General features: G+C 33.7%; 1 protein-coding gene across 6 annotated transcripts in view; it reads right to left on the bottom strand.

Moving 5' to 3' along the window:
* Positions 1-1,837: 1,837 nt before the first annotated feature.
* PLEKHA1 (pleckstrin homology domain containing A1) overlaps positions 1,838-12,494 on the bottom strand; it is a 41,589-nt gene continuing 30,932 nt past the window's right edge. For 3 of the 6 annotated variants that reach the window (XM_034436379.3, XM_034436383.2, XM_034436380.3), the window contains exons 10-12: positions 10,875-10,938; positions 9,387-9,476; positions 1,838-6,116 (exon numbers count right to left, since the gene is read on the bottom strand). In XM_034436379.3, coding sequence (XP_034292270.1) covers positions 5,799-6,116; positions 9,387-9,476; positions 10,875-10,938 — 472 coding nt within the window. In that variant the 3' untranslated portion in view covers positions 1,838-5,798. Of the gene's footprint in view, positions 6,117-8,373; positions 8,445-9,386; positions 9,477-10,874; positions 10,939-12,494 lie in introns of all 6 variants that reach the window. The other 3 variants (XM_034436382.3, XM_087872978.1, XM_034436381.3) reach the window with 2 other exon arrangements.

Genomic DNA, 12,494 nt, shown 5'->3' with positions numbered 1-12,494 from the left:
GGATGTCAATAGGCACAGCCTCAAAGAATGTGACCTTTCATCGCATTAGCCTACCAAATTTGCTCACTATCTGAAGCTCTCTATTTGTTTCTACAACCTACCCACTTTATATTTCAGTTTGCAAATACTCATATGAAAAAGTTATAAGGCACCCCAAAAATATTTCTATTAGTCTATCAAAATGTTATTTTTTCAGAATATTTACATTGGTTGGCTAACATGGCCTATGCTTTTCAGAAAAGAGCTGCTATAGGTCATAATTTGAGATGCGCACTTCCAACGGAATCAGTATATTCTGTCCTAAACACAGACTTCCCGGAAAGTTTCAAATTTCTGGGACACAGAAAAGCATTCTTTTTGTCCTCAGAATACCTTCCTATGCTGCTGCTAATACATTTGCAGTATTGCTGGAATACAACCAGCCTGCTACTTAGGAGGAAAAGGTTAGGACACTTACTGACATTCAAGACTGCCTTTTCAAATGCTAAGTGAAGATACAAAGTGTTGCAAATTTGTGCTCAGAAAAATAAGTTAGAATTCTTAGAATGCCAAGTGAGATTCTTCCTTATATCAAACAAGATGGTAATATTGTAAAAATGCAGTATTTTTCCTATTCTGTTATGAATAGGAAAATACTATGGAAAATATAGGAAATACTACTGAGGGAGGCAAGCAAAGAACATCCCAGAAATCTCAGCTTGGCTTTTTAGTGTCCTGTAAAGCCATTGATTACCCTATGAAGATGGCAGCTATCTGTTAGTTGCTTTTAACTGTATTTTTGTTTACAATTCATATTATTTGTAAACTTTTTGGGAGTACTTTTAGCCTACAAGGAATTATATAAATAAGAGATACATAAGGAAAATCAGTGTAACTTTTTGTCAGTTTGTCTTAGAATGGGATGTGAACTGTACGACTACTTTGATACTATCTCAAGAAAAAAGAGCTGCTTTGGGCATAGGTCCAGTATTAAGGCAAGAATGAGGTAGCTACGTAGAGCTGGCCAAATATTATTGAATCACAATTCCTGGTAGCAGGACATTTGGCCACAATAATCAGAACTTTCAGAAGTTCTAGTTCAGTTACCAGATGTTCCCTCTTCTCTCATATTATTAAAAACAGGACTCCTTCCAACAGCATATTAAAATGCATCTGGAATCTCAAATAGGATTTTAAGCTAGCTAAAAAGATCAGCTTTACTTTGATTGGAAGCGTACTTCCAGTTTCCTTCCTGATAATTTTTCTGTACTTTATACAGCTTAAAAGGCTTCTCCCTCAATTTTCTAATTTTGGATGTTATAATACAGTATTATACTATTTCAAAATTTTATTTATCCAATTTAGACACCGCTTATCTCACTTGTAGAGTCTGCTATTTAACCTTTTTGAATTTTGAACTTTTAAATATGTATTATGGACGGTTGTCAATGTTTCTTTGATAAGCTATGGTTTCTGAAGCCTCACTCTTCAGGCTAATTCATTCAAGGCTAATTTGCCACATATGAGAACTGCACATGAAAACACATGTTTACAAATTGGCATATTTAATAACATACTCTGACAGCAGATCATACCAAAATGTCTTCAATAGTTTTTTACAACCTAGTTTTAGCAGTCAGGAATATTGTCTCTTTAAAATGTTTATGGTAATAAGATTAGTTGTACTAATGAAGCTAAGTTTTTTTAATGTTTGCTTTTTGATCAATTAAAAATATCACTTTTAAGATTTTTTGGTGAATCTGAAGGGCAGAGCAAAGTTTGCAAAAATAGTTTCATTCACTGAACAATTTGTCTTTTGAAGTACACTAAATGTAGTAGTCTAATAAGATTATTATAGTTCATTGTTTATGTCAATTTATTAACAAGTGTGACATTTACAGAAAACACCACAGGCTCCAAATAAGTTAACAATTTTCTTCAATTTTATATAAAAAAGTACTGTTAAATTAAAAGTCCTGACAATTTGCCAACCACAAGCATTTCCCACACTATTGAATTACCTAAGCAGTTTGATTTTAAAGAAATCCATAAGATTGCTGCTGTGATTACAATTCACTATTGAAAACTGGTAATATTCAAAGAATAAAATGAACATGCAATGTGGAAATTGTACCAGAACCAGTAAACCTAGCACATCATCAAGGTATGGCAATACAACAAACAATCCAACTCAGTTTCTTCCACAAAATACGTATTGTGAAAAATAAGATTTCATACATTTGCTAAATCTGTTACAAGTTAAAATGTATTCTCCTGAATTAGACTGAACAGAACATATACCTAAATTCACATGTAACTGAGAAGGCAAATAAAATGTAATTTACAAACACTGCTTGTAAATATTTAGCTTATAATTGAGAAATATAAAGGTACTGCTGTATTGGAGCAATCTGAAATAACATCACAGAAATTTGGCATTCTACTATCTTTTTAGGCCTTGTACATTTTTATTTCAATTTTTAATATCTACAGATTTGATCCACATAACTTTCAATAAATGTAGTTAGTATATTTAATAACAGAATATATGTATTCTTGAAAGGCAAATTCTTCAGCAAATTGCCACAATTACAATAGCTGGACTCCGTGATCCAAACTGTTTATTTGATGACAAACAGAATTGTAGCCAAGTGGGAACAATAGTGACAATTCCCTATGAGACAAACTTAATGAAACATCTGGAAAGTGACTGATTCAGTTTGTGTCAGTGATACAAAATACCTATGCCTTTTGACTTTATGTGCAAAAACAAAATAGGGTGACAAAAATGTTCTCTTTTACAAGTGTCAAATGATTCTTCTTGCAAATATAAAAGCTTCATAGATAAAGCCTGAGATCAATATTTTGTGGGGAAGTTATATCTGGAGAAATTAATTTGGGAGCTAGAGACCATTTAGTTAAAGGCAGTTAAAAGCAGTGGTGGTATTCAGCCAGTTTGGACCGGTTCAGACGAACCGGTAGCAGAGATCGCGGGTGAGCCAGCCTACCAACCCAGGTGCTATGCCGTCCTATTTAGCCATGTTTTTGAGGCCGGGCTCATGCGCGGAAGGCATGTGCGTGAGGAAAGCACATGCACAGAAGGCTGGGCGCATGAGTGGAAGGTGCACACGTGTACAAAGCGAGCATGCACGTGGGGGCGAACCAGTGGTAAAAATATGTGAAACCCACCTCTGGTTAAAAGGACCATAAATCAAACACTTAAGCATTAGCACGGACAAATGAACTACAAATGAAAATGTCATGTTTCAAGATGCAGGTCAATCCAGCTCATGACTATAGAAGAGTTGGGTGCACAAAATAGGATATGCATGGAAATAAACACATAATTGGACTTTAGTATTACTCTATACACCCTCTTTTATACATATGGCACACAGAAAGCAGGTATGGGCCGGTCTCTCTCTCTCAGCCCAACCCACTTAGCAGAGTTGTTATTATTGGGGGAAAGAGGAAGAGACAGGAGTATTAGGTAGGTTAACCACCTTGAGTTACTTATAAAAGTAATAACAGTGGATAAAAATCTAATAAAAGCACGAATGTGCTGGTCACTGCTTAACTCAATGGTTCTTAAACTGTTTGGTTCAATGTAATGAATGTAATGTAATGTCACTATCCCACCAAAAAAAAATATCCAGACTGTTGTTTTACACAGATATCTTGGCAGCTACAGTCCCAAACTGGATTGACTCACAAATGTGCAATTGCAAATTGCTTCATTACTCTCAACTACCCCCTTTGGGGAAAATTACCCCTCCTCCACACATTTAAGAACCACTGGACTAACTGAAGTTCTCTAATAGATAGAATAAAAGGTTTCTTGCTCCCATTACTACTATAATTTAAGCAAGCAAATAACAAGTATTTTTAAAATTAGAATATCTTTTAAAAGCTGTGACAATATGTACAGTCTAGTCAGCTGAGTAAAAATCTATATTTTCTTCCTGAAATGGAGAGGGTTGTAGAATCATCCCCTTTCTATCTTTTTAGTAGATAGTAGTAGAAATTTGAAGGGAACAGCACACTTCTGCTCTTAACTTAAGGGAACATCCCTTTCAACTAATTTGAAAATTTTGGCTTTTGCTCCACTAAGACATAAAAGAACACCTACTTTACTGGAATAGTGGAGGATTTTTTTGCTTAAATATCTTCATTCATTCTTTAGAATTTCTCAAGCATAACTTACCCAAAATATTATACAATGGAAAATATGAGTTGCATAAAGCAGCAGCATGTGAAACTTTGGGCCTTTTGTTGATTAAACAGATTTTTTTCACTACCTGTCTATAAAATAGTGCATTATCTTTTTGATCAATTATCCAGCATCAGCTTCTTAAGCCTATTATTATTGTCACTGAAACTGAACAAATATCCAGTTTGAAAATCATTATACTAGTATGCTGGAAATTGCACAAACATTTTACCTTATACACATGCTGAACCATATCACACAAGGCTCAAAACCAGAAAAATAAATCTATCTAACCCCCAAACTTTTAACGTATCACGAAGAAAGAACCCACAGGCACTTTTAATAAATACAGTGCACAGACGTTACAGGCCACAGTTGCATGATGGAATAATTCAGTACCAATTAATAGCATGAAGCAGAGTTTGTTCAGTCTTTTACTGACCAAAATATAAAATGGGAACCAGTTACAACTCACTGAAGAGGGGAGGAGAGGGGAGATCACACAAGAGAAAACAAAATTTGGAACAATAGTTTTAAATAATTACTGCGAAGCCCATTATAAAATATTTTCGTTAAACCTTTAAAAGATTTAATCGTTTATGTTCCCTAGTTTTTAAAAAATCTACATAATACCTTTATTTTGGTGGTCCATCAATATCCAAATGTGCAAAAGTTACAATTTACCTTTAGGAGTGCATCAAAAATAGGCTTAATATTCAAAATAGCTGTACTATGGTAATGTAAATTTCACAGCACCAGTTTTCTGTAATTCTAAAGGATTTGGATTCTATGGAAGGGCAGTGATTTACAAAGCATTTATCAGGAGCTCCAATTAAATCAGCACATTTAGATTACCTAAATAATCTGTGGGCCTTTCTTATAAGCTTTCTTTTCTCATAGAGATTCTCACTTATTGTACTTTAACAAATATTATATTTGTTATGAGCAGTTTTTGTGCCTTGAATACATAGATTGCTCAAATCTAAGCATTCATTGTAAGGAAAACATACCTCATTTCAGATACTGCAGCATGGTGTTTTTCTTAATATTCTTAACATGAAATATTCTTAACATGAAAAATCTCTTTGCATAGGAAAAGTGCATTACATTGCCTCTACTGTTACACTCTGCAGTCCTGACAATCAAAGAACACTGTATACATAGATGCCCAAAAAAACTGTGCCAGTATTTTTAGAAAATAAGCCGATTTGGTTGACAATAGCCTGAATTACAAGATCATTAAGCTGTAAATTGGCTTTAAAAAAAATAGCATTAAGGAGGGTTGGGTTTTTTTTTCAGTTTTGCCAAACTGATGATGAAGAGCAGCTGGTACCTTGCTTAAATAACTTTTAGATCAAGTATCATATTTCGGCCCCTTGCTATCAAAAAGATTTGTCATCAGGGTACAGAAAAAGCAAAAAGTCCGCTCTGATACACAGTGCAAGGTAGCATATAACTATTAAAACATACAAAATTTTGAATGTATGCATACACAAAGGTCAACATAAGCAACATTCTATGTTTTGTTCTTTCTATCTTTGGCTAAAAGTCTGAGAAAGGAAATTCAAGGACCAAAACAATTCTTAATTTTCCAGACTCTTCCCCATCATTACACATCACTAACTGGAAGGCTTGCATCATCGAGATCCACTGGATCAGGATCCTGTTCCTGAGTGCCATTTTTATTTTGAGGTTCCAATAGGGCATGCAGAGTCACTTTGGAAGTTGAGTTTCTTGAAGGGACAGCCTGGATCTTGAAGCTCCCTGGTTTGGCCGTGGTAAAAGATTCATGAAATCTTCGCTTCTCCAAGACAGGGGGTTTGCTGTTAAGGGTTTGGACCAAAGTGGGGCGGTGAGTGGTTGTGGAATGTGAGGTGGCTGCTGCTGTTTTTGCAGGGCAGCTGGATTCTGAGCAGCTGGAATGCTCCTGTAAAGGAGAAGTAATTATCTAATTAAGTTGGTCTTTTACTTCATGTTAATTACTCAATTCAGAACTATGTCACTGAAATAATGAAAAGGGAAATACAAAGCAAGGCATAAGAGCACAAAGCAGAAGCTTCTCCGATGCAGCACAATGTTAAGACTGTGAGCATACAGCATTGTGAAACAGCAAGCTGAAACAGCCAAGACAAATCCCTAAATCTAGTGTGATATTGTTTAATTCTGACAGTACAATTGCACCAAGTTATTATGCCCAATGCTATCAATCTCCCAGCAGAACAGATTTCCCCCTTACTTGCCTCATGCCCATTGTGAGCATACCACCGGCAGCATTTTGAAGAAACTGTCTATTTTGAGAATTTGCAAATAGGATTAAATACTTTTTGAAATCTAATCCTAAAAGAATTTCAAGAAACTAATGTCATAAATTCATGCAAGTGTATTCACTTGTAAAAAAGAAGTATAATTAAATTCTTAAAATTTTATGTGAATTAAACTGCCACTGTTAAGGCACTTTATCTTTTGTTCACTATGCTTTATTCCTTAGTTATTTGTTCTACCGTAGTAATATATGATTTTGCTGGTCAGTATTTCCAGAAAGTAATATAATCTGTTATGTAGTTTGGATTTTTCTATATTGTACTCTACAATGGTAGCTATTGTTTTGGTAGTGGACTATTTATTCTATTCAGTATTTTTCATCCCAATTAAATATGATCATACCATTATTGAGTTCTGCATTTTAACACTATGCTTAATGAAAACTGCAGAATATAATTTCTACAATAAGCAAGAAACATCAAAGAATATTGTCCAGACTTTGCTAGGCTGCAAATATTGCCAATTAATTTGAAAACTGAGAAAAAAAAATCTGAAGAGTATTGAATAATATTCATCAACTAAAATCAAAGAGAAAGATATGCTGAAAATTGGCAATTGTAACTTATCCTGTATTGGAGCAGTTGGGAATTTCATCTAAAATCACATCAGAATATGAAGCTTCTTAATGAAAGATCATAAGATCATAGCAGTCTATCTGTCTGTTCCAGAAATGTTATTCATTTCCTGCCAAATTTTGGAATTAGTGTTCCGATGTTCTACATCTATTTATCAATCAACCTCAAGTGGAAGCTTCTGATAATCTGAAAATTCTAACATTTGCATTAGATCAACAAGCAAAGACTGATTTAGGATAACATTCCAGAATGTGCTTCTACTTTAAGCTATATTGTGCCTCATCACATATTAATACTTCTATGAACAAAATATCTCTTATTTTGAATGGTAGGCTTAATAGAACATTTTCCATTTCTATTACACAATCATTAGCTGGAGAATGTAGCTGCTTAGCTAGATTCAGAATTAGCTTGGTCAATAAACTTTTATAATGATCAGCAGATTATCCAGATAGCAGATTAAACAGTGAACAGGTCTAGAAATGTTTATAGGAATCATCTAAGTGAAAGAAGATAAAGAAGAAATTTGGTACCTCGTTTTAAAAGTGATTAGAAATAAATATGTTTAACACAAATTTGATTGTGTAAAATAATTTCCAAATACAAACTTCTTTTCTAAAGTGAATACTATATAAATATTTCTATAACATTTTTAAATTGAACCCAAGCAAGATTTGTGCTGCAGCAGCATTTCAAATATTTCAATTTGTAATTTTGTGATGAGATACAAATTTTGTGATTAGAATGTAAAAGACTTGTATTCATTATTTTGATTAACCATAGGTTAGTTAATCAAACTAATGCAAGCTATAACAATCCCTGCATCTTGACTAATGATCCCATGCATATATAATGTAAAAACCATGCAGGTTGATCAGTTATGTTTTTCTTAGTGTGCGTACATATTTGCACACATTTTAACTATTAGGTTCTGAGTGGCTTTTACTTAGCTGTGTTTTAAAATGATTAAATTCAAATATGAACTCTCATGCAAATTAGGCCAAACATAGTTTCTGTCTCCATGTATTTGCTACTAGAGCTTTTCTTCTCAATGAAAGAAACAGAGATTTCAGCAAGTAAATATTTGCCATTCTGAAAAATAGATTTTATTTAGAAAGACCAAATTTATTAGCCAATGAAAAATGTTTCAGAAGTTAGTAATTTCATGGTGATAATGATCAACAGAAGAAACCACAAGATTAAGTTCATCATTTTATATAATGTTAATAAATGTTTTGGATTTCAGCCCTCTGATGAAATGGCAGGTTTACATGAGAGCCCACATACGTGCTGCATTCACCAGTTCTTGATGTATACCTCTGTATACAAGGATTCGACAGCCTTCTGGCCTGCCGCATCTGGAACACAGTGCAAAGCTAAGATTAGAGTAACCTAAACGGAGAAGAGGAAGGGAGGAAGAGAGGAAACGACAGGGAAAGAAAAGAACTGCTGATAGCCACTAGTAGAGTTATCCCACCACAAAAATTGAAAACACACCAAAGACAAAAAGGAATACCCATTCCCAATAACCTTTCCATCAGCCAGAATGCACTCATTCCCAGAGAGAGCTTCTAAAGGATTGTGACAATTAATTAGACTGTTCAATTTTTGCAAAAAAAAGGTGATATTTGGTGTAAGAAATACAATTGTTTTAATATCACCATGCTGTATACAAGCTAGAATAAACTTCTAGTATATTGACAGAAATAAAAAACAATATTGCTATAAATGAATAGCTAAGAATAGCTTTAAAAAAAGAATCACCACAGCACTACATTATAACAATTATATACTCAGTAGTATAAACGTATGTTCGATTGAAAAAAATATGCCATCTATGGAACAACCACATAATTACTGACACTTATAACAAACAGTTTGGCAATGTTAGCCATTGTAACGCCAGCTGTTCAAAAAAGAAACCTAGAATATTTTTGAATTACAAACTCTGTGCCAAGAGGACTGAAAACTAAAAGTTTCAAAGAATTCTATTCCAAGGTGCTTTAAATCAGTTTAGGGATGTCTCAAGCACAAAATTCAGAAACGATCATATAAATTCAAAAATTTCATTGTGGTCAAATTAAGAGAGGATAGTTTAACATCTAAATATTAAGATAATACAGAAAGACATAGTTTTTTTTTTAAAGATTAGCATTGAATCAAAAATGTAATAGTCTATGCAAGTTGTAATGCATGCAAATGTGTTACCCCAGATCTAAGAAAGGGTTGACTGATAAAAGAGTATGTACAGTACTGATTATTTGTTGAAGTGTCATAATTTAAGCTGTTTAAAAACATACGGAAGCTGCTGATCTTCCAGGTCCCCGTTGGGCTACTATTGCACCAGAAATTGCTTTAATCCAACTATGCATGTCTTCTGGACTATCGGCCTAAAATAAAAATGTAAAACTTTTGTGGAATTTCAGTTTTAGATTTAAAAGTATTTTAACTATACAATATAAGAATATGTCAAACATTTTCCTCATGAACAGATTTAAAACATTTAATCTAGACTAAAAGAAACAGACTTTTTCATGAAAAACATGAGGATTTACTACAATAGTGTATTTAAAACACAGTTCATGACATCACGGTCACTATTTTGGAAATAGTTATATTAAGCCATTTTCTACTTCCTGTAAAGAAAAATCCTGGCAGGTGACCATAGCTATTTTCAGATATTTTTCAATGAATAGGGATATGAAAAGCCCATTAATAATTATTACAATTTCCTTGTTACCAACCTAACTACTGAAGAGGATTCATCAGTATGTTATTTAACCTCAATATGCACTGAAATTATGTGAATAATTTATAATGTTCTAAAAAAGGGGGAAAAAAAGAAATTGAAAACTTCATTGGGAAAAAGAAAAAAACTTTATAAAACTCAAGTAATTATAATGAAAAGGATAACACTGCCAGGCCAAAAAAAAAAAAAAATCTTAGAAAATCTCAGAAACAAACCAACAGACCATTTGTAATGACATGGCATCATCACAGCACACAGACCAACTCTCCAAAACATCTTATGTAAACAAAGATACCCAGTAATCGAAAGAAAGAAAGAAAGAAAGAAAGAAAGAAAGAAAGAAAGAAAGAAAGAAACCAGGAGTCATCACATGCAGTGTAAGCTACATAGCTACTATGTAGGACAGGCAGGCAAAGATTAGCAGAGCACATCTATAAATACCAGCTACAAGCAGGAAGATATGATGAAAACTAAACTTACAATACATGGGATAGACTCAACTATAATTTCAACTGGGAAACTATGAACATCCTAGATCAAGCTAAATCCAAAAATTCTGGGGAATACTTGGCTGCTTGGCATTGAGACAAATCATCCATCAATAGACACATAAACCACATTTTCAAACCATCCAAAAGAGATAATTAAAAAGCTAAGAAGGAAACAAAAAGACCAAGAACCCATCCTTTCCAGCAACCACCATCTAGATAAATTAATATCACAAATAATCAAGCAAAAAATAATATCCTAAGCAAGGAACTGCACCAACAAGAAACCAATCAACACTGGCAGAATAAGATATTCTAAATAAACAGGGAGCAAACCCTTATTTGTACTAAAGATATTACCTAATTATGTAATAAAATATCTGCAAACAACTGTTCAGCAAAAACCCACCCTGAGCTACACATATTCTCTGCAAATTGGGAGCCCCTAGTTCACACTCTTTTTAGTTGCAAAATTAAATTAGTTGTGGCCATATATTTGAAAGGAAATGGAGTCTGTTATCTTACATAAAATGCATAAATAGAAGACTTACTTGTACATAAAATGTTCGAGAAGTTGTTACAATTTCAAAAAGATTGTCTCTCATCATAATATCACTGAAAAACATACAAAAATGTAAATGTACGTATTGTTAAAATCAAATTCTAGCTCATGTATTTGGCATAGAAAAATGCATTCTATACAGTTTTAAAGTATCTGCTTTGAAAGTAATTAAATTACATGTAGGGAGTTCTCATTTAATTATCACTATTAAAACCAGCAACTTTAAGCAAAGCAATCGCTAAATGAAATTGCTAGTGTGCTTATGATCTTATTTCGGCTTCTCTTTGCTTTAGGACCTGCAAAGATCATAAATTCAAGGACTGATCACAAAATTATTTTTTTCACCAGCACTGTAACTATAAATAGTTGTTAAATGAGGACCACCTGCACTATATAGATAATCCTTTTATGACAATTGGGAATTTCCGTTGCTAGGACAGTTGTTATACCTGATTAGTGGACTGTTTTTTCCCCTAGTTTGTTAACAAATTACTTTAGCTGTTAAGTGAATCACATATTGTTAACTGAATCCAGTTTCTCCCATTGACTTTGCTTGTCAGAGCTGGCTAGAAAGGTCACAAATGATGATCATGTGGCCCCAGGACACCACAATAATTATAAATATGTACATGCTGGTTGCCAAGAGCCAAAATTCTGATCACATGATTGTGGGAATGCTGTGACAATTGTAAGTGGGAGGACCAGTCATAAGTCACTTTTTTCAATACTATTGTAACTTTGAACAATCACTACAAATGGTTGTAATTCGAGAACTACATGTATTGTACACTATAGCATGTAATATACTCTACTTCCCTTCTTCTACCACCAGCTCAAAGCAGTTACATTATTAAGACTCTAGATAAGCAAGTTATAGCCACTGTATTTGAAGTTATGACCAGACCGGCTAGTGTTTAGATTATACGTAGATTATTATAATCTTTTTGGCACAATCTCCATAAGGGTGATAATCAGACAAAGACAAAGCTAAGACATATACCTGTACTTCCAGATTTACCTACTGTCTCCTTCTTTCAAAACTCAAGGCAAATATGTCCACTGCTGAATCTTAACCTAACCTTACTTCTCAAATTAAACAAGGCAAACATGGGATAAAAATACATAAAAGATGTCCTAAGAAACTTTATAATGCCATAAAAAAATCACCTGGTAACTTAATGAACTGCACACTTAGATGTATTATTTGTGTTTATAGCTAGGAAATCTTTAGGAAAGAGTTTATTTAGTCCTGACTGATTATACATTCTTTTACAAAGGCATTATTTCAAATATCCTGAATAATGCAATTAACCCTTTCAAAATAATATATCTGATATAGCCTCCTACTTTCATCCATCCTTCTACCCAAATGCCTTACATAAGAATGTAAGCGGTTTCCTGATGAATGACACCTCTGGCCATCTAGTCCAGCAGACTATTTTCACTGCGAAAGACCACTAGTCGTCCAGCAGATGGCTTTCAGAAGCAGTCAAACTGCTATCAAAGCTAATACTCACTGTTCCCACTGACTTTCATGAATTGATCCAATCCCTTTTTTAAAGCCAGCGTAGCATTTTTGGCACCATATACATCATTTTATACCTGCTCA

This window comes from Pantherophis guttatus, chromosome 6 (assembly GCF_059756535.1).
Source record: "Pantherophis guttatus breed Tessera chromosome 6, ASM5975653v1, whole genome shotgun sequence".
Taxonomy (NCBI): Eukaryota; Metazoa; Chordata; class Lepidosauria; order Squamata; family Colubridae; genus Pantherophis; species Pantherophis guttatus.
This window is presented reverse-complemented; position numbering and strand designations above follow the sequence as displayed.